This window comes from Eretmochelys imbricata, chromosome 7 (genome assembly GCF_965152235.1).
Source record: "Eretmochelys imbricata isolate rEreImb1 chromosome 7, rEreImb1.hap1, whole genome shotgun sequence".
NCBI classification, from domain to species: domain Eukaryota; kingdom Metazoa; phylum Chordata; order Testudines; family Cheloniidae; genus Eretmochelys; species Eretmochelys imbricata.
This window is the reverse complement of record NC_135578.1, coordinates 120,164,733-120,188,132: the sequence shown is the minus strand read 5'-3', so window position 1 is coordinate 120,188,132 and position 23,400 is coordinate 120,164,733. Positions and strand designations below refer to the sequence as shown.

Below are 23,400 nucleotides of genomic sequence, written 5' to 3'. Positions count from 1 at the left end.
AAGTCCAGCTGTTTCCTCCAAAACGACTAAACGAGATAGCTGGTATGTCACTTCCTGCTGCAGGTAGAGTCCCATTGAATCCTCCCTGTTTAATCCTTATGAAACAGGAAGTGGCTTTTAGGAAGACAATGACATAATTCAAGGTCTTGTAACCTTTCTGGTTGTGTATTTTAATCCATTACCAGATGCTTTAACGAGTAGCCAGACTGTCTTCCAATGTAAGGGACTGAGAGACAGCAGATTTGAGTTCTATCACCAGCTCCCCCACTGAGCTTGGGCAGTTAGCCTTTTCCTCTTCAATTCCCCATCTGTAAGAGAAGCATAATACAGACCTAGCTCCCAGCAGGGATGCCATGACAGCGATTAAGGCCCTGATCCTGTGAACTGCTTCACACATGGACCCTTGCACAGTTCCTTTGAAGTCAGGGAGGTTTGGTGCAGGAGCTTGGCTGCAGAGGGCAGCTTACAGGACCCAAGTGTTTGTGCAGCACCTTTAGCCGTAGGTAACATTTTCAGAAGTGCCTGTGTGACTTAGCAGCCTAAAGCCTTTTCTACATGTACAAGATGCACCCATTTAACTTAAAATTTTAAGCACCAGTTTTGTTAAACTGATGCAAAACCCTGTAGACACACTTATTTGGGTTTAGCTTAAGTCAGTTCCTGGTTTAAATCAAAATGAAGCCTGGTCTACGCTGCAAAGTTAAGTCGACATACGCCACCTTGCGTCGACCTAGTCATGCATGTCTCCACACTTAAAATTTGTCTCAGCAACGTTAGTGCCCCATTATAGCAGAGCAGTAACATCACCTTCCTTAATGGTACTGAGCCATCGTCAAACCACTGAGGTCAACACAGGGTGAGTGTAGATTCTGCATTACTTATGTCAACCCTAACAGTCCCCCAGCCAGGAATGCTGGGAGGACCGAGGGGCTATTGTCCTCCCACTTTTCACCACGGGCCCCACACCTCTTCCCCCCACCCCCAAAGCCTTGCCCCCCCCCGTCCAGCAGCTGGAGCATGGGCAGCTGTAGGGAGCCACAGACCCTCCACCTTCCTGGGATTCCACCCCCCCCCCCCCCCCCCAAGAGCAGCCCCTGCTCTTACCATGGACATGCTGTAACTCTTCAGCCCCGCTGCCAGGCCGCAAGCTGGTTTGGGGTAAGAACCATCTGGGCAGCTGTGGGGAGCGGCAGACCCTCCACCTGCCTTTGGCAGGGTTCTGACGGGTGGGGGATGGGGGGGACATGAGCCAGAGCCTGCTCCCGGGGGGGGGGCCCCCCCACCTCAACACAGGTGGAGGGACCTGGGCTCCCTGGCCCTGCTCTGGCTTTGCTGGAGCCTGGAGGGGGAGAGGAAGGGCTGGGCCAGGGAAATAGAGAGGGCAGGACCCCCAGCCTCCCTGCTTTGGGGAAGGTTCCACCACCCCTGCCTCCAGCAGCTGTCCCACAATGCCTAACACTGACCGCTCTGGTCACAGTTGTGAATGCCACTGCCTGGGGGGGGGTGTCCACTGGGAGCAGAAGCCTCCCCTCCCCCTTTAAAAGACCTTCATGAATTTTTGAAATGTCTTTTCCCGATTGCCCAGCTTTGTGAACACACCTAGTAAATTTCCATGTTTGTGTACAACTGCCCAGTTGACCATGCCAGCTATGTGCTCCAGGCATGCTCCAGCCTGGAGGAGACAGGACATATTGGCTCTCTGGGGTGTGCGAGGAGAAAAGGCTGTGCAGGCACAGCTACGGCCCAGCCCCAGAAATGTTGACTTCTATGAGCAGATTGCACAGGGGGCTGCACGAGAAGTGGTACAAGAAGGATGAGCAGCACCACCCCAGGCAGACCAGAAGCCCAGGGAGGCAGAGAGCCAATCCAGTGCCAAGCCACACACCTGCCACTTTTACAGATAGTGGTATGCCATATTTGGTGGAGACCCCACCACCCTGCGGACCACTGTGGATACCCCCGAGGACCCCGGCCGTAAATAGCAAGGAGGAGGGACATGCAACTGGGGGGTCCAGCTATGCTGAGAGCCATGGCCTGTTTGAGACTCCATGGCAGTCCACTCAGTCAAGTACAGGCAAGCCCAGTGCAGAGGAAGGAGCCTTGGATAAGTGTGTAAATGTATTTCCAACTACAATGATGTGCTGAGGGCGCACCCTCAGCCATAGTTCTGCATTGATCTTGTCTAACAGCCCTTGTATCAGCAGGACAGTGGGGTGGGAGGAGGTATTGTTTCATATTCTCTGTGCATATATAAAGTCTGCTGCAGTTTCCATGGTATGCATCTGATGAAGTGAGCTGTAGCTCACGAAAGCTCATGCTCAAATAAATTGGTTAGTCTCTAAGGTGCCACAAGGACTCCTGTATTCGCAAAAAGAAAAGACTAACAAGGCTGTTACTCTGAAACCTATCAACTCAGACAGACACTGTACTTCCATCCTGGGGGCAGCTTCTCCCTCACTTTGCCTTACAGATAATAGGCAGGAAACAAGCAGCTATAACCATTCGGATATTTTCCTCACAGAGATCCAGTCTTGTGAGTAAAGACCACCAGCATCCCTTCAATCTACCAAAGGACATTCAATTGACATTCTGCACCAGCTGAGCTGGTAATTGTATCTTTCCTTGGTGCTGTCCAGGAGGCTGATGTGCAGCTTCATGAGCCATGGGAGCAAGGGGCAGGCTGGATTCCCCACGATCACTACTGGCATTTCAAAGTTGCTAATGATAATCCACTGGTCAGGAAATAGTGTCCCTGCTTGCAGCTTTCTGACTAGTCCTACGTTCTTGAAGATACGAGCATCATGCACTTTCCCTGACCAGCCAACATTGATGTCTGCAACATGTCACCAGTGACACACCAATGCTTGCATAAACTTGGAAAAGCACTTTTCTGTTGATATACTCTGGGTCAAGGTGGGTTGGTGCCAAAATATGAATGTGCATACCATCTATCACTCCAACTCAGTTGGGAACCCCACTGCTGTAGATCCACCCACTATACCTTGCATATTCCCCAAGAATTGCAGTCCTTCACAGCAGGAGAAAATGAATGGCTCTGCACATTTGCATGACAGTGGTCTTAGAGTGGATTTTCCAACTCCAGAATGGTTTCCCTTTGACTGCTATCAAGCCAGAAATACAAGTTTCTGCAGTGCAATCACCTCTAGCTTCTCTGCTGACAGCACATCTCTCATTCTTGTATCCAAAAGCAGTGCTCCACCATCTGCAGCTGCTCCGTGGATGTTCCCAATAACCTTGAATTGGTTTTCGCTATGGCCCACAGCAAATTTGTCCTCCATGAAATTGTCACATTCCCCACTGATGCAGTTCTTCTTACGGCTCTGCAAATACTGGAAGATCATGCGTCCTGTGCTTGCAATGCTCAGGACAATAGTGCAGAGCTGTGCAGGTTCCAGGCCTCTGTCAGAGATGGCTGGCAGCATGGAGGGCCACGTGGGATTTTTTTTTTAAATGTGCCAAAGTTATGGGATATGGCTGACACTATGGGATGGAGAAAATTGCAAGGTGGGATTTAGATTCCTTGTTCCCAGTCACCCCAGGTGACTTATTTCTGCCCCACCAGGCATTGCCAAAACTTTCCAAAAGACAGTGGACTGCATGGTGGTAAATTGCAAACCCAGATACCTACCCATGATATGCATCAACACAAGCTCTCCTGGTGAGTACATATAGCACCGATGCAAGGAATCAACTATACATGTAGACGAATGATATACTAACTGTGGCAGCTTTATGCCAATGCAACTTGTGTCAGCCAAAGTTTGTAGTGTAGACATGGCCTCAGATCACTTACACCAGCTTAACTAAATTGAGTTGAAATAACACCTTCAGTTAAACCAGTGCAACTTTCTTGTTTAGGTTTCAGAGTAAACAGCCCTGTTAGTCTGTATTCGCAAAAAGAAAAGGAGTACTTGTGGCACCTTAGAGACTAACCAATTTATTTGAGCATAAGCTTTCGTGAGCTACAGCTCACTTCATCGAATGCATACCTGATGAAGTGAGCTGTATGCATCTGATGAAGTGAGCTGTAGCTCATGAAAGCTTATGCTCAAATAAATTGGTTAGTCTCTAAGGTGCCACAAGTCCTCCTTTTCTTTTTTCTTTGACAGCAGGCAGGACTCAGGCTCTTAAGTCACTTTTGAAATTGCTACCCCATGTCTAAGACACTGCTAACAATTAACTCAGTTAAAAGCAGGAATACTTCTTTACATACAAAGGAATATTCCTGTCTGAGAAGCAGCTCTGAATCATGGGCCTTGTGGAGATTCATGTTTGTTAGCGTCCCCCTAACTCCAGAGGAGATTTGTCCACTTTAGAAAGTGGAAAAAGTATCTGCTTGCAATCTCCAGTCCTGCAAACTCCACCAGAGGTCTGAAAGTCGGGGTAAGCCCTTTTTAACCCATCAATAACCAGCCACATATTGTCATACCTATGCAGCCCCCCTCAAGACAGGGGGCAAAATTCAGTCCTGCAGCTGGAATTTAGTTAACTATTCCACTGATGCATAAGCCAGAATGGAATCCAGCTCCCACTCCCATGTTAGCTCTATAGGGCTAACAAGAATAGCAAGGATCTTTGTCATTAAAGCAAGTAGATAGGACTCTGAGTACACAAGGGGAGCAGATCTGGCAAGTAAGATGGTGAAATTTTAGTCAGTTTTTCAGAAATGCCCACATTTTACAATAATTAGTTTGACCTGCACAAACTTGCTTGTGATACTGAGCCAACTCCTACCCTCCCTTCACAGTAGAGGCAATCAAAGAGTTGAACATCTGAACAGAAACACTTATTCCCTTACGACACAAAAAGATTAATAATCACATGCATTGGTTGACAATCATGTTCAAACAGCTCGGGTGAAGTGGTTACAGCTTCTATTTACAGGAATTCATGCAATATCTATAGTGTGAATCATGTGGAGATCACATTAGGAAATAATTACTCTGGCAAGGAATTATAGATAATATATGTGACTCTCAGATGGCTGGAGTCAGCAGCACATTTAACTGCTTCAGTTGCAGAGAGGGTCTAACCAGTTCTACCTGATGTCACTGGCATTTTACCTTTTCTCAGCCTGTGCACTATACTGTAACCAAGCACCACTGTCACAGGAAACCAAATGATGCCGTAAGAGAAAATTTGTACCAATGTGTGTCCATTACCTTGGGATCTCAGCATAAGGACTCGAGAGTACAGTGATAACACTAGGATAATGCACATCACCACCATACATCTGGTCAGCTGTGGAGGAGAAAGCAGCTGACATAATGGTCAGGCCATTAATTTGAGGATATGGAAAACACCAGAGATACGAAATACTTGCACTTCTGGAGGCCTTGTCTATTCTACAAAGGCTTTGCCGGTAGAGTACCATCAGAATAGTTATTCTGGCAGTGGAGACACGGTGTATGCCAACAGATGGAGTTTCTTTCAGCACAGTAACACCACCTCCACAGTGACATTAGCTATGCCAACACACACACTCTGTCGGCATAGCTGCATCTACACTGTGGGCTTTGCCAGTACAGCTATGTTGGCTAAGGGATGTGATTTTTTTCTCGCCCACACAGACTTCTGACCAACACAGCTATGCCAATAAAACTCTGGTGTAGACCTGGCCTGATATCGGATGCGAAGTTGGAAATGGATGGAGAAGATCATTTTCCTGAGAGGAAGTTATTTTATGTTTCTTCTTTGTATTGTAGGTAAACCACAAATAAACTTGTGCCTTAAAAAAAACCTCACACAGCAAGAGATTCCAAATCTAAGTAAGCCAAATACGCAAAAAGATCCTGTATGGTCCCCAAAAGATACTGTGCATTTAGGTGAGGATGCAGGAGAGCAAGCTCTGTACTTAAGGCAACCTGCACACAGGGATGGGGATGCTGGGAAAAGAAGCTGTGCTTTTTTTTTTTTTTAAAAAAAACTAACAGACATTCGAAATTCTGGTCTTATCTTCCCTGGATGACTCTAGTGATTGGAGAAATAGGTAAATTGCCCTGAAAGTGTCAAGAGTGACAACTGAGAGGAGAAGAGATTTTAGACAGTTGTATAAAATGTAATATCAACTCTTGCTGTGGAAACAGATTCAAAAGTCAGAAGACTTGACAGGTAGGTGAATAAGGAACAGGTTGTGATTCAAACTGTAAATGATGCTTTTGTTTTTAGATCTTTCACATATATCCTGTTAGTTATAAAGAATAAAAATAAACCTTTGTAGGTCTCTTTTTAGGGACCAAGAAATTATGATTTTACTTATCTAGCATCTTTTGTAAGTTCATAGTGCTTTACAGAGAGTTACTAAAAACTTCTACATAGTGATCACAACACAGCAATAAATTTCAGCCACATCTGGGGAGGCACACAGCAGCCAAACAACAACATTACGCAGGAATTGACGAACAACTCTTTATCCAACATGAAGTGATGGAGGAATAAGTAGACAGAGTGCAATTGCTCAAGTGGAAATCTGACAGGACATCAGGGTTAAGACCTCCACTCTTAGCATACACAGGACCTATAACTACTTAGGCTGGGAGCTTTAGCAAGGGTACAGCCCCAAAGGGAGGTGGCTGCAGGCTAACTGCTCAGAATGCTTAAACACCAAAGCAAACCATGCCCCAGGCTTTGCCCTGGTTTTTGAGCTGGACCCACAGGGCAACAACTCCACTGCATAATAAGAAGCGTGATGACTGATTCATCTTCTATAAGATGAATCAACTCTTCTAGGAAAGTCCGCTAAAGGAGTGTTGGTTTTGAGAAGAACATGCAAAAAGGGTTATATAACTAAAACCCAGACAAATCTAGAGAATTCAAAAGCCTTGTCTAATTGATGTGTATGTTTCAACCACAGGGCACAGAAGAGCCTACTCTATTGCACGCCATCAGCACCTTTAGGCAACACCGCTACACCACAGGGACAGATATACTGTAATACTGGTATCTTGGGAGGGTTTGCAGCAATCCTGGTCTGATGTTTCTCCATTTAGCAGTGAGGTGTGAAGACAGAAGGTGAAGCAGACATGAAAAGGAAACAAGTGTTGAGTCTGCCTCGACAACTTGGCAAATACACATTTCAAAAACACGAAGTCTCTTTAAAATTTACAAGACCGAGGAGCAAAATACGAACTTGATGCCTCAGCACCTCCTCCTTAGCTAACTCCAGAAACCTACAACAGCTGTGTCCTGCTCTGCTCCCCGCTGGAGCAGAGCAAGCACTGCACAATTTACTGAATTGGATGAGGGTTTGAGAGGGGAGTTAAGGGACCCCTTGCATGCTAAACTGGACCTTTGCTGAGCAAGTAGGGCAAGTCCACCTTAACAATAGAAGGAAACAGAAAAAAAAAAAACAAAGCAACATCAATGCAATCTATTGGGGGTGATGAAAAACTAGTGGGGGAAAAATTACAGTGAAATCTCTGACAGGCCACACTTATTAAGCTGCTCCTGTACTAAGAGGACTCTCCCCCCGCCCTTATATATAGTGTATGAACTTATCAAGTACAGTTCTCTTCCTCCTTTCATAGAGGGCCATCTCCATTAAACAGTCTCTTTCTTAGTTACTTATATGACCATCCATTATCATAGTATCTAAGCATCTTGCAATCTTGTGTGTATTTAGCCTCATAACCCACCTCAGAGGTAGATCAGTGCTATCACCCCATTGTGCAGATGGGAAACTAGTACACAGAGAGGCTAAGTGACTTGCTTAAGGTCACACTGGAAATCTGAGGCAGAGCAGGGAACTGAACCTGGATTTCCGAGATTAGCACTCCGCCCACTGGAGCAGCATCAGTCCTAAGCAAGCACTAGAGATAAAGTGGTTTCACAGTACTCCAGCAATATATAAGAAAACTATCAACTACAAAATTGGGAGAACTGTTTTGGAATATATTCAACTGCACGGATTTTAAAGGGGCTCCTCTAAAAGGCACCCTGTCCTGCATAGGCTAAAAATGCAAATTCTTACACTCTTATAATCTAGGGAGCAGATGTTAAGATATTACTCCCCACTGGAGTTTTGGCTCAAGATGCAGTTATGGTGAGTGACTTGCAGGGTCCACCCATTAGAATTGTAAGTCTAACAGATTACTAATATACAAAATCAAACATTTGCAAATTCCAATGCGGGGGGGCGGGGAGGGAGAACGGTTGCTTTTGGCACGGAAAAAAGTGTTTTGTAGAGATTTACTGGGGCACATAGAGAAAACAATTCAGCCTATATCACTTTACCTACATGCTCTTGAAAACACAGCAAATATCTGTTGAATGATGGGGCAATAAATGACTCTTAACACATTTGCTCCTATAATAGGATTTACCCCTGCTACAGCATGCAACATGAATCACAGGGTAAGCATGTCAACTTGTCTATACTCACATAGTGCTTAGAAGGGTTTCTCCTTTTCTCCACATCCACCACATTTGCGTCCAGCACGCTATAGGACAGCATCTTCACACACAAAAACCAGGAAAAGCAAACAGGGCCCAGCTGTATCCTTGTATTATTATTATTCTTTCAAATCAGCTCCTCACCGTCCAGAGGATTTCCTAGGAAGCTGGGAACCTGTGCCCTGCACAATAAGAATTTTTTAATGTCCTCAAAAAACAAAACCAAACAAAAACGGGACGAGGGGGGCGTGGATCTCCTTCCAAAAAATCTTCCCCTCCCCTAGATTTCACCCCCCTTGGTAGGTTTATTTCCTAGACTTAACCCTCTTTGGGTGGAAATCGCTAATATTTAGGAGGGAGATGACAACGAACACTGCCCAGATTTTTCCCTCAGCGAAAAAAAAAGGGGGGGGGGAGAGGAGGGGGTTGAGAAGAGAAGTGTTTTCAATTGCTTCCAAGAGCTAGGCTCGCTCCCCGGCTGGGATAGATTTCCCCTGGGGAGCGGGAGGTAACACACAGCGTCAGTGTCCAGGTTGCTGTCCTCCACGCGGGGGGAGCGTGACGGCTGGTCTCCAGCTGGGTCTGCCTTGAGGGTTTATTGGGGGGCTCCGCAGCCCGCGGGGAGCTAGCTCCCTGTGGCAGGATGCCCCCTTGGGTCGGTCTCTCCCCTTGCCTGCCCTGCACGGGCCGCTCCTTTGTATCTCCTGCGCCCCCGGTCCCGGGCACGCTGCCCCCCCCCCTCCACCCCGGCTCCTCCAGCAGCCGCCGCCCCCGGTGGACCGAAGCGCGGCGCGAGCGGGGCAGGGATGGAGCTGCTCCCCGGGGCGCAGCGGCAGGCAGGCGTGCGCGGCTCCCTTCCCGTCCCCACCGCGCTCCCTCCGGCGGCTCCGCTCCGGGGCTCGCTCGCTCCCTGCCGGGCCGCTGCCACCGAGCGCTCGCCTCTGACTGCGGCCGGAGAGCGGGCCGGGCAGGGAGAGGGGCCGGCGTGCGCGGCGGGCGAGGGGAGGGGCTGGGCAGGAGGGGAGGGTCTGGCCGCTGCCAGGCGGCAGGGGAGGGGTCAGGTTCCCAGGCAGAGAAACGGGGGAGGGGTGGGGGGGCGGCAGTCCCCAGCCCGAGCTCCAGCCAGCCAGGGTATAGCGACAGCAGGCAGTGGGGTCTCCCCCAGAGGCCCCAAGAGATATAGCACAAGGAAGGGTTTGGGGGGGGTCTCCCCCCACCCAGCACTCTAGGCAACCAGAAGTAGAGGCCCCCCAGAGACAGCAGGAGGGCTGGGGTGAGGGTTTCCCCTGCCCAGGTGTTGTTCAAGACACCCCAGAGGCATTTACATTTTGAAATCCTAGTCAAAGCGGTGGGGAAAGGCTGGTCCAGCTGGAGATTGGCTGTGTGTTCTCCCTTGGAGCAGTAACAGCTCTCCGATCCCCCGGGAGAGGCACAAGAGCTACAAGCCATAAAGCCCGGTAACACCCCTCTGCAGGACGCGAAGCAAAGGGAGAGGGAGTGGGGACTAGTCCTTAGAGCAGCTGCCTGGAAAGCAGAACGGATGGTTTCTGTTCCCACCTCTGGCCACTGATCCACTGTGTGACCTTGGGTATATTGCTTCCCCTCTAGGAGCCTCAGTTTACCTTTACCCTCCTCAGAGAGCTGCCATGAAATCTCATTATGAGGACACAGCTGGCTCTCCGTAGTTCTAGTACACCAGGCTTTCCATTGCGAAACTTCAAGAAGTTGGAAGGAGGAGAAAGATCTTGTTCGTTTAGCATTACAATAGTGCAGGGGGCCACAACTGAGAAAGAAGTCCCATTTTGTTAGGCACATTACAAACCAAGACGAAGGGAGCTTACAGTCTAAACAGACAAGGGAACTAGTATTATAGCCAGGTTTCAGGGGGTAGGGAATGGAGGCCCAAACAGATGAAGGGTAGGATTTTCAAAAGCTCTCAATGGTTCCCTATTGCTTTTGGAAATTCACCCCAAGTGACTTGCCCAAAGTCACACATGACACTTGCAGACAAGCTGGGTATGGAGCAACATTCCCATGTCCCAGTCAAGAGCTACAAGTGCAAAACCATCCTTCCTCCTTCAGACAGAATTGTTGCACTGGCCCCAGGCTGACCTGCATAGATCTGATCTATGGTTACGGGAGATAGGACAGAATTGAGAGGGTGTCAAGCAAGCTTGTTTCTCCAACTTCCTGAAAACCCATATTGGTTAAGGTCTTTGAGGTCTAATATTCACTTCCCTCAGTCACATTTAAAAGCCAGCTTGCCCTAGAAATTTCAGAATGCTTTTATTCACAAGAGCTTCACAAGATCTAATGCATATGATTACTTTGGAGACAGTCACCTCAAAAAAGGAAGTTAAATACTCTGGCTGCCTTTGGCTATCTTTATAGAGTTCATTAGTCCATTGCCAAATTCATTAGTCAAAGGTTTTTACCCCTGCACAGACTGACTCATACAACATGAATACCCCAGATCTTTCAAAAAGCCACAGACCAAGAAAGCGCCCAGACCAAGGTGGAAAAAACCCTTTAGAAAGATAAAATTATGTATCAACTCCTTTATAAAAGCTTTACGATAGGCTTAAGGTTGTAAATGTGCACCTTTAAACGGTACACTTTTGTATATGATTAGAATATAAATAATGAACATGTTAGCATACTGGCATTACAAAGCAATATATATTCAAAATCCTGGAAATTCAAAGCAAAGGGTTAAAGTTTAATAAAGTGTGAAAGTCAATTTCATACTAGGTTTCCACAAGCAACTTTTAAGGCAGACCCTGTATCATTGCCGACAGCATCAGTGGATGCAGACCTGTAACCTTGCAGTCTCTGGCTGTGGCCAGGTGGGGAGAAGGCTTGTATAATGCCTTCTCTTCTGGCCCACAAAGAACTAAATACCTAGCTCTTATACAGCACTTTTCATCAGTAGGTCACAACCACTCTACAAAAGGAGGTCAGTACCATTATCCTCATTTTACAGATGGGGAAACTGAAGCACCAAAAAGGGAAGTTACTTGCCCAGGTCACCCAGCAGGCCAGGGGAAGAGCTGGAAATAGATCCCAGGCCCCCTGCGTCCCAGTCTAGTGCTCCATCCACTAGGCTACACTTATCCACCTAAGAAAGCTGGTCTTATCCAGGCCTTAAGAACATCTCTCAGATTTGGACTCCTTAAGCCATTATTATTTTGTATTGCAGCAGCCAAATGAGAACCCACTATCAGGAGCAGGGCCTGACGGTGCTAGGTGCTGTATGCACACCTAAGAAGTTACAGTCCCTGCCCCAAAGATCTTACAGTCTCAGTAGAAAGAGTGAAAATAATGGGTATAAGCAAACCTACAGAGGCAGCTTGCTTCTGCTGGGGTGAAGCAGGAATCTAACCCTTCCCCCCAACCGCACAGTTGAATTAGGTACCTAAGAGAGGTGGGGAAGGTGTTTGGGTTTTACCTCCCTGTGAAGCAGCAGATATCAGCTGCTTCCAGACAAAGTATATCAGACCAGATAGGCCAGCAGAAAATGCTATGATCTCAACAGCATATATTTGCTATTGCCCTTAGCTGTGTGGGGTTGCCACTAAATTCCACCTAGGCAGCAAACTCTAGGCCTAATTGCACCCATGAGATCAATGCACAGCAGTAGGCCAGAAGGGAAGCATGGCCTCTCACTATGTTAATTTGATCTCATTTCACCTTATTGGCTCCCCCGCTTTAATTCCACTCACTCTCACCTCCTTCTCCTCCTGCTTTCACAGGACAACCCATCTCTAATCCTCCTTGTACTCTGCAAGGCATGGATAGCAATTATTTACATTAGAAACCATTTCTGTTTAGTCTAGCTAAAGAGTCCCTTGTGTGGAGAGCAAACAAAGAAAATTCTTCTATGAAGATGTAAATATCATTTAAATAATCCATTGATAAGCATAGCAATGGCCAGGCATATTGTTATTTATTTGGGTCTCTTTTTTTTTTTTACAACAGTGTTGTGTAAAAAAAAAAAACAAAAACAAAACACACACCACCCACCCCCCCCAAAAAAAAAAAAAACCACACAAACACACCACACACACATGAACAATTCCTAACTGGAACTGGTCAAAAGTGTTTTCCAACAAAATTGACTTTTGACAAATTGACTTTTTTTGTGTTTAAAAAGAAAAAGTTCAAGCTTTAGTTAAGAAAAGAGTTTTCGGTAACTATTTGTCACAAAAATATTTTCCCAACCCCCCCCCCTTGCTAACCCTTTACTGTCCCTCTTGTTAATTTGCATTTTCCTCACCTTCCTGCTGCTTTTCTAGCCCTTCTTCCCAGTGATATTTTATTGACTTGTGGCCAAGGCTGCTTGGCAGTTTTGGGGTAAACCTGTGAAATAACTGTGCTCACGTGCTTACTTTTCTTTCTCCTGTTACTCAGTCCGTCCACAGTTCCCAGTCCATCAATATCCAGTTTCCTTCTCTGCTCTAGTCCCTTCTTTCCCCTATGGTCTCATTCATTAACACTCTCCACCATGCTCTATGCCCTACATATTTTATTAAACAGGATGGTTTCAGAGTAACAGCTTGTCCTCCCCTTGCTAAGGCTGTAAGCTGTTTAGGACAAGGACTGTTTTTCAACTGCATATGTATACAGCACCTAGCACAATAGGAGCCTGATCCCAGACTGGGACCTCTAGGCACAATGGTATTATAAAGGATAATAAAATTATAACCCCCTTGCCCTTTTTGGGGCTTCTGAAAAGCAGCCCTCTCATATCAGTCAGCAGCACAGAAAATGAAAGTGAACTTGCCTGCCTAACCTGTATGCTTGGGACCCAAGGTGCCAGTGGGGACTGGGCACAGGAGAGAAGGAAGAGGAGTTATAGGGCTAGGAGCTTGACTGACTTGTTTGGACAGTCAACTCCAAATCCTGAACTGTCTGTGTATATCTAGGACCATCCAGATATGTGCACCTAGGCCAAACCAGCACAATGTTTACAGTGGTGCCAGTTCTTGGGATTTTATCATAAGTTTATGATATTTGGTGTTTTGCTTAAAGCCCTAGCTACTACAGTCGTGTGATTAAGTGAGAATTTTATTTTCTTTAACATTAATAGCCCTCATAGTTACAAAGCAAAGCTGGAAAATGTGACCAAAGTGCACACTAAAGGCTAAAAAAAAAAAAAACACCCAAACCCCACACTCCACAGAAGGCAACACAAAAAAAAAAAAAAACCACCCTTAATTTGTAAGCCACTCTCAAGGTATCTTGGGGACATTTGCGGTTGGCAACAATAGAAGGGTTTTGGCTTCCAGAAGCAGCACGAGAACATATCAACCCTTAGTTACTCTCTAGAGAGTAGGATAGGAGAAAAAAAAAAAAACCAACACAAACACCCTCCATTTTGCTCCTCAGTAAGGGGAGCTCAGATGACATGAAGCATCTGACTCTAGAGGGCCCCCCACACACACACACAGCTGTTTTAGTTACCATAAGCACTGATCAGTAATGGAAGACAGTCCTTGAAATAAAAGCCTTGCATGGTGACAGGTTTCAGAGTGGTAGCCATGTTACTCTGTATCAGCAAAAACAACAAGGAGTCCTTGGGGCATCTTAGAGACTGACAAATAAATTTGTTAGTCTCTAACGTGCCACAAGGACTCCTTGTTGTTTTTGCTGAAATAGAAGTCATCACCAGTCACCACCAGTCACAAGCCTGCCTGAACCTGGGCAAAGAAGAGTAGGGAAAGAAACCTTCCATTGCACCAGAAGTCAAGGAAATGCCACAGCTTGAGCAACCTAGGGACCTGCTCAACTCCAGAAAGTGATGTCTCCACCTTGCAGTGGGACATCAGAGCTGGGAGTCCGGTCTAGACGATGCTTAAATAGTTAACACAGAGCTCTGGGGTGAGTTAAGACTAAAAGGCTGCATGTACCCAAACTGCTGAAAGTTCAGACAGAGCTGAAGTGGGGTGTCAGCACCCCCATGCACCCAGCAACAGGCTGGCAGCAGTCATTTCATTATTTGTTGAAAGTTCAGTTACCTTCAGTCACCATTGCTGCGTCTGTGCCTGCTGGTGAGGCACATTCCACAAGGCACATGTACAGAGGAACCTTATAGCTACAGTTTGCACCAGCATAATGTGGCCACAGGCACCTGTGAATTGTTTTTTTTTTTTTCCCCCCTTTTAAATAAATAAAAGCAATTCTCCTTTACATTTTGAGGATGTTGAAGATGCAAACATTCCTGTAGAGGAGTGCACTCACTCCAGTGCCTTCCTTGTGGCCTAGCAGGCTTGCCTCATCAAGCCCCGCCGCCAATGGGCACTCCAGCCGCTTCTCGTTACACAGCCCTCCAGCCAGATCACTGTGAAGTCTCTCACCTTCCTGGGTATCAACGTCCCTGTGGAAAAGCACCTCCTCCATCTCCCTCAGCTTAGCACTTCCCCCTCTGGCCGTGGCAGGGCCTGGAGTAAATCAGCCCCATTTTGGGCAGCCTTTGACTTCCTTCTTGGTGTTTATTTATCAGTATGTGCAAGGGAGGCCTGGAGCAGACCCAAGGAATACTCCTCCACCACACAAAAGAAAAACTCACAAATATGAATGAAGGGTGTGTGCACGCATGCACCCCCGTCCTGTCAGTGGCCCTGGAGTATCAGTCCTTCCCCTAAACAGCCACTGAGCTTTAGTTGTCCCTCCTGTAGGAAAGAGGCCAGACTCTTACAACAGTTTCTCTCTCTTCCTCCTCTCTTACCGGGGGCGGGGTTTAAAGACCTCAGGCAGCCCTTAATTGGACTCAGGTGCCCCTACTTGACTTGAGGTAATCCCTTCTCAGTGTATAGGGAAAAGGGTCTTTATCATTCTAATATACCACGCTCTTGCAGCTGTCCAGCCTAACTTTGTCACAGTCCACACAACACTGGTCATCCATCCAGTGTCTTCCACCCCTTCAGGGCTCCTCTTCCATGCCACTCTTCTGTCAGAGCAGTGGCCCCAGCCATGGGCGGCGGGTATAAGAGGCCTGGAGAGTCTAAGCCTCCCCAAACAGGATGCAGTGCACCTCCAAAGGGCACCGAGCCTACATTCCACCCCAAGGCACCACTCCTGCTTGTCCTCTTCACCCGTGGCCCTGCCTAAGCTCCACCCCAAGATGCCGCTCCTGCTTGTCCTCTTCACCCATGGCCCCGCACACGCTGCTCCTCTTCTCGCCCCACCTTTTCCTTAGGCCCTGTTCTCACTCCACCTCTTCCCCAGAAGTCCCCCGCTTGTGCCTCTCCGCCCCCCAAAGATCCCCCCCGCAAAGGTCCCCCCGCCTGCTGGGGGCAGAGAGGCATAAGCAGCAGGCAGGGGAGCCTCAGGGGAGAAGGCAGAGAGGTGCGGGTGGGGAGGCCTTGGGGGAGGGGGCCGAGCAGGAGCAGGGCCTGGGGCAGAGTGGGGGTCAAGCATGGGCAGGGCCTCAGGGGAGGAGGCTAAGCAGAGACAAGTCTCAGGGTAGAGCAGGGCCACAGTCTAGGTGCTGGTGCCCCCCAACTTTTAGGGAGCTTCCAATGGTCATGCCCAGTCTCCCTAAATGCAGAAGTCACAGGCTGCCCATGGGAGGGCTTCTCATTGGAGTCTTTCAACCAAACTCAAAAGCAAAACAAAAACTGCAATGAAAGCAACCTCTGCCCCCTTCCTTAGGATGACATTTTCATAGAATCACAGGACTGGAAGGGACCTCAAGAGGTCATCTAGCCCAGTCCCCTGCACTCATGGTAGGACTAAGTATTATCTAGACCATCCCTGACAGGTGTTTGTCTAACCTGGTCTTAAAAATCTCCAATGATGGAGATTCCACGACCTCCCTAGGCAATTTATTCCAGTGCTTAACCACCCTGACAGTTAATCCATTCTGGGTCCCCCACAGCTCTCCATTCTTCTCCAGAATGTAGACTCAAGAAATACCTTCTTGGAGTCTTGTTTCTACTCTGGATCCTCCACTTCCATCTACCTCCAAGGCACCTGCCTGTCAGTTGACGGTCTCTCAGGCCCACTTCAGGAGTCTCCTTCACCTCTGCTGCCTTCTCTCATCAGGGCTCCCTCCTGAAGTTCCTCTTCAGCTGAAGCCTTTCCTAGGTTTCTTCCCTGGAGGTCCAGGCTGAGGCTCCACCCCAGTGGCTTCTCTGGATCTCTCAAATCCTCCACCAAACAAAAGAAAAACTCACAAATATGAATGAAGGGTGTGTGCATGCATGCACCCCCGTCCTGTCAGTGGCCCTGGAGTATCAGTCCTTCCCCTAAACAGCCACTGAGCTTTAGTTGTCCCTCCTGTAGGAAGGAGGCCAGACTCTTACAACAGTTTCTCTCTCTTCCTCCTCTCTTACCAGAGGAGGGGGGTTTTAAAGACCTCAGGCAGCCCTTAATTGGACTCAGGTGCCCCTACTTGACCTGAGGTAATCCCTTCTCAGCGTATAGGGAAAAGGACTATACTACTCAGAGGACTACAAAGATTTTTCCCTATAGCTCCCCTGCACTCCTAAGATTTCCTCTCTTTATACAAACCACTCAGCTCCTTCCCCAGCTGGAACTCATCTTTAACTGGGCCTGGCCCACTGTCCAGGAGCACAGATTGAAATCTCAGCACCACTTAACTCATACGAGACCCAGGATGGGGTATACATCGTATCACAGTCCCTTCACTCTATTGCTAACTTCTATCATTACCCATGTTGACCAAGGCCTGCATCATGAAAATTTTCTTTCCTGTTGATAGACCCATTTTCACTTTTTGAGGGGGTAGCTCAATGCCTACTGTGAGATCAGGGACACTGGTCACTGTCCCCATGTGTAGGTGCAGCACAGACATACATCACCACAGCATCCATAGCTGACTTGCCAACCCCAGCCTGGTGGCCCACAGATCTGTAGCAATTGGGGAGTGGTTGCTTCGAAAGAATGACAGGCACATGTGCTTCTGGACCAGGATGGCAACACTCATCTTCATGTTCTGGTGCTGCATGGCTGGTGTGAGCTCCTCACACAGCTCCAGGAACGTGACCTTCCTCATTCAGAAGCTCCAGATGCTGGTCATCCTATATCTCCATGATGATGCACTCCTGCCATTCCGTGCCCAGGGCCAGTACTAGAGATGGAACCCACTTGCCCCGGAGAGGCCTTTCCTGCAGCTCTACATGCATAGGCCCGACTCCATGGGTGCTCTGGGGCTCAAGCACCCATGAAAAAAAATAGGGGGTGCTTTGCATCCACCAGCCACAGTCGTTCGGGCCCAGGGCTGGCCACTGGTCAGCGAGTGGCTGGCAGGAGGCGCTCGGGGGAGAGGGGTGGAGAGGAGTGAGTGGTGCGGCCTCGGGGGGTGGGGAACATGGGCAGGAAGAGACGGAGCAAGAGCGGGGCCTCATGGGAAGAGGCTGAGCAGGAGCAGGCCCTCAGGGCGGAGCCTCAGGGCAGAGCGGGGTGGAGCACCCACCAGGAAAACCAAAAGTCAGTGCCTATGTGTACACGTTCCTGGCATGTTCTCTGTTCAGCATCATACCTATCTGCTTTGGGGAATCAACTGCGGCAGGAATGCCCCTCTCCCCCATATCATGGCACCTACTTCCACTGCCTTTCACCAAACTGAAAGTAGCTCTATGAAAGTTGCCAATATTGGGTGCAGGTCATCCCTCTGTGGGATCCATGCCATGACACCAGTTGCGATGCAGGCCAGATAATAAAATGAGGAGCATGGCTTCCTAGAACTATATGGATTGTAGAAATTCCTGGGTTTAGATCTTTCCACCCATATTCCCCAGTGAGTGCAGACAGGTTCTCCCACAATACCCAGTGAAAGTATTCCTAGAGTGGTGTTGTTTGCAGTCATGCTATGAATTATGGATATGTTCTTCCAGAAGTCATTGCATCTAACACAGGTCACGTGCAATGCTGTGCAGGGCGTGACAGCATCCTGTGACACACAATTGTTAGTTTAAAGTATGGTCACGTCAGCCTGAATCAAGAAAAGTTAACCTAATGGACTCAATTCGTGTGAGCCTATAGTGTAGCCACACACTATTAAACCTAGAGTGGGTCTGAAGAGGCAGGATTCATACCAAGATTAGGTTTTGTCTACACTACAGCCTATGTTGGCAAAACTTATGTCGCTCAGGGGTGTGAATGTTCCACCCCCCTGAGCGACGCAAGTTCCACCGACTTAAGCATTCATGGGCACAGCGCTATGTTGGCGGGAGAGTGTCTCCCCCGCCATAGCTTATGCCGCTCACAGAGGTGGGTGCATGTTTATTATGCCAACAGGAGAGCTCTCTCCAGTCGGCATAGAGCATCTCCACCACACATGCTGCAGCAGAGCAGCCATGCCGGTACGGCTGCGCCACCGCAGCACTGGACTTATAGACCTGGCCATTGGCTGGGGTTCAAGTTTGAGACTGCAGGAGCTGGCGTAAATCCCCCAAGCCCCAGGCAATTCAGAGCCCATATAACGGTGGGAGAGCGAGCTGGATTCTGCTCCGATTACAGCTAGATGCTGATCCCAGAATCTTTTTGTGTTATGGTCTCAGAGGAGGAACAGGGCTTGATTTTTCAGATTTCAGGAAGAGCTGTAGTTTAAAAACAAAAAGAAAAAAAGATTCTGATGTGTAAATTAAAAGCCTATGACCAGGAAACCAGTGAGAAAATAAACACAGGACAGACTTCTTTTTGTTATACATTTTTAATTCCACTTATTATGCATAGCATATTGCAGCAGGTAAGGGAAGTTCCTCTGCATAATGGCTAGTCTTGCCTACCCTATCAGGGATGCTAGACACAACAGAGCAGGTTAAGGACAGCACTTCAGCCTTAACTTTGATTTTCCCTGACTTCTTTTTGCCAGAGCTGGAAATCTAGGGTCCAACTTTGGTAAGTGCCTAATGGCCACATGTTCCATTAACCAGGATGGGATTTAAAGACGCTCAGTACCTCAGGAGTATGAAGAGCACCTATTAGGATCCGTCCCTAGGGGCAACATTTCAGTGCTGTGCATGGCTGATTAGCCACACGATTCATTATTGGCAACAGCAGTTGCATACATAATCCCCCAGGCATGGTGCTAGAGATATCCTCCTTAGGGTTTTTTTGGCTCTGGTATACAATAACACAACACAGAACCTTTGTTATGCTCCCAGCTCAGCTACTGTATTAATAAACCACGACTTCTTAAAAAGGCTGCTTTCTGTGTGGTTCTTCCGCCGTGTTAAAAAACTATGTCTCTCTATATACATCACAAAAGTTGAAGAGTCTTTATCATTCAAACCTCAAATTCTGAAACACAAAACAAAACTCCACCTTTCTGTATTAACTGCATCCCATACTGCTTGGGAGATTCCTTAATTTCAAACCAAGGCTCGCTGTGGGGATTAAAAGGCCCAGCTAACATGGATACTGGGCATGTCAGGTCAGGGGTGGTTCCGAGAGGAAAGTCCATGAATAGCTGGCTTTCCCACACCCACCATAAACATGGCAGCATGCCCCAGCAGCCTACCCACCAAAGAGCTCTGCTTTAGCAGCACCAAGTAGAACATGCCATCAGCTCACATGCATCGATTTAATATAGTGGTTGTGAACTGAAGAAACCATTCTCCTAGCTTGCAGTGCCAGTGCTTTGTCAATGACTTAGAGAAGCTTTTACTTACATTATAACAGAGCAGCTTCATCCATCTTACTTAAATTATAGATTAACATCGTATAAAGCAACTATCTCAGAGCTTAACCTCTTCACTACTTAAGCTATTTTCCAGCCCTTCATGTTTTATTATACTAGAGCCTAGATATTTCAAACCTCCTAAGTGCATGTTCCCTTTGTGATAAAGGTAGCAAGTTGTATATTGATCTTCATCTAAGTACGTCCTGTATTGTTCCCACTGTTATCAAGGTTTTGAGGGTATCTAGTTACATGGCAAAAAAAAATACTTCTCTTCCTCAAACATTAAGCAAAGGGCAATTTTACAAGAGGCAGCTACAATGTAGCAGATTGATTTGGAGTCTGAGAGTCAGGACCCATGGATTCTGTTCTCCACTTTACCACTGACTAACTGTTTGACCTCAGCCAAGTCACTTAACCTCTCTGTCCCTCAGTTTCCTCATCTGTAAAATGGGGACAGCGATACTCACCGCCTTTGTAAAGTGCTTTGAGATCCAGTGGTGAAAAGAGCAATGTGTTATTAATCCATATTTATTACAACAAAATCTATTAACATTTTCCTTGCTGTGAATTTTCTTCCAATTTTGCCTGTGTATGTCTGTATATTGATTCTTTTAATAGCTTCTTAGATTCTAGATGTGTATTTTAAATTCATGTATGTCTTTCCTTGTGCCTTATTCTTATTAATTTACACTCTGACATCTAATAGTAATTGTTTTTTTGTATGCCCTGGAGAAGTTCAAATACCCGAGCTACCAACACCCAAAAGATTATAATATGTAGAGGGTGAACTGTGAATAGTAAAATGTATAATTTAAAACCTTATGAAAAGTTTATTAAGGAAACTACAGCACGATTTTAAATGACAATAATCACAAGCACACAGCTATAAGGGAGTCCCATTGCCTGTAATATGTATTACTCGACACTGGAGAGCGCTAGTATTTTCCCAATCATATGCTGAAGGTCTCCGCTGTCTGTAGAGTCTGGTGATCTTCAATGTCACGTTTCTTTAAAGGAACGTATTTTTAGTTCCCAGAGGAGGATCACAAGGGGACTCCAGGTTGCATGCACAGTGACACTGTGTGGCTAGATGCACATAAGCATGCTCTGATCCCTATGCAACTGTCCTTTTTTATTTTCAGTTGCCCTGGTAGTCAGCCTATGAGGAGGAACAGTATCCCTAGGTCAGAATTTGCCATACATTAAAGGAAACCATTGGAAAATGCAATCCCCACCAGGCTGGTCTGGAAAACTAAATTGCAGGACATGTATTGTTTGAAAAAAAGAGTGTGATCACACAGAAGTGGAAATCTCATGGAAAACAAAGCACTGGACTCTTTCTAGCAGTCCCAGTGGAAGGTGCCCTGTCTCACCTGGAGACAGTGCTACTGATTGCCAAACTGCCTGGTTTATTTGATTCACGCATATGGACATCATGCACTTAGGCTGTTCTCAGTGGTGGCAGATGACAAAACAAAGAACAATCGTCTCAAGTTGCAGTGGAGGAGGTCTAGGTTGGATATTAGGAAAAACTATTTCACGAGGAGGGTATGCATCCAATGAAGCGAGCTGTAGCTCACGAAAGCTTATGCTCAAATAAATTTGTTAGTCTCTAAGGTGCCACAAGTCCTCCTTTTCTTTTTTACTAGGAGGGTAGTGAAGCACTGGAATGGGTTACCTACGGAGGTAGTGGAATCTCCATCCTTAGAGGTTTTTAAGGTCAGGCTTGACAAAGCCCTAGCTGGGATGATTTAGTTGAGGTTGGTCCTGCTTTGAGCAGGGGGTTGGACTAAATGACCTCCAGAGTTCTCTTCCAACCCTAATCTTCTATGATTCTGTGCTCAGAGTTCTGGTCTAAGCCATGGCCCACAGGTGGCAACAGGGATGCCACCCAAAAGACTTTGTTCCAAAACCGTAGATCTCTGAACTAGAGGACACTTTCCCTCCATCACTAGATGCCGGGCTTCTAGTTGTGCACATGCTGCCAGTAAGCATTGTATACAGACAGACACTTAGGCTACGTCTACACTAGCACTTTTGTCAGTAAAACTTTTGTCAGTCAGGGGTGTGGAAAAAACGCACCCCTGACCAACATAAGTTTCACGACAGACGCGCCAGTGTGGCCAGCGCTATGTTGGTGGGAGACATTCTCCTGCTGACAGAGCTACGGTCGCTTAGGAGAGTTCTCTCCCACTGGCAATAGAGCAGCTACACAGGAGACCTTACAGCAGTGCAGGTGCAGCAGTATATCTGTGCCACTGTAAGGTCCACAGCATAGATAGAGCCTTAGTAATACGTTATGAATCATGTTGAGCTCTTTCCATATTGCATAGGTTGATGGCAGATGTTCCCTTTAGTGCTGTTTCCATCATTCAGTGATCAAACATTTTTCGTCCCTAGAGGTGTTGTGTCCACAAAACGCACCTGTTAAGGTTTATATTTAAAGCCTCAGGTTGCACGCAAGGCAGCAATGCCAAACTGGCATCTGGCACTGAATCCATCCAAGGAATGTGCCTGTGCAATTTTTATTTCTTCAGAACAGAGGACAGACTTGCACAACCCCCAAAACTAGCATTTCTTTACAAACTGCATCTCAAAATTATGAACTTTTGAATTCACTGATAATAGCAAGGGGAGAGAGAAATTAGGAAGTATAGTCCTGACTGGCCCTTTAAAAGTCCACCTGGGGATTGCCTGCCCTACAAATAACTTCTTAAGAAACAGAGAGAGGTACCCTGCAGGACAGGAGAAATAGTAAAGAGGCACGACTGTATATGCAAATGGGAGGGGGGGGGAGAAGGGGAGAGAAGAAGAGTGACATTGTATTATATAATTTACCCAATGGTTTATGATAAACTTGGCATTACTCCAGTCTCATTCACTCCTTATTTTCATTGCTTCCCTTCTAATTAGAGAAGATAAAAGAATGCAACTACTGTTGCATTTAGCATGTACTACTTGTTTCAGATGCCAGCAGCCTTGTTAGCTACTTATTTGCAATAAGCCAGATATTGACCAAGGCTAAGGTCTGGTCTATGTTACAGACCTATAATTGGTATAACTACGTCACTCAGGGGTGTGAAAAATCCACACCCCTGCACAACATAGTTATACTACCCTAACCCCTGGTGTAGACAGTGCTATGTCATCAGGAGAGCTTCTCCCGTCAACACAGCTACCGCCTCTCGGAGAGGTGGATGAGTTCTCTCCCATCAGCATAGTGTCTTCATTAAAGCACTTCAGTGGTGCAGCTGCACCCATGCAGGGTTTTAAATGTTGACTTGCCGTAAGTAGTGTCTGTTTGCTTAAGTCTGTATTTCTGAGGATAGTCTTCCTTT

The 23,400-nt window shown here is 47.0% G+C and overlaps 1 protein-coding gene across 2 annotated transcripts in view; it reads right to left on the bottom strand.

Moving 5' to 3' along the window:
* SH3PXD2A (SH3 and PX domains 2A) overlaps positions 1-8,473 on the bottom strand; it is a 376,104-nt gene extending 367,631 nt beyond the window's left edge. For both annotated transcript variants that reach the window (XM_077823232.1, XM_077823234.1), the window contains exon 1: positions 8,402-8,473. In XM_077823232.1, coding sequence (XP_077679358.1) covers positions 8,402-8,473 — 72 coding nt within the window. The remainder of the gene's footprint in view (positions 1-8,401) is intronic.
* Between the last annotated feature and the right edge of the window lie 14,927 nt (positions 8,474-23,400).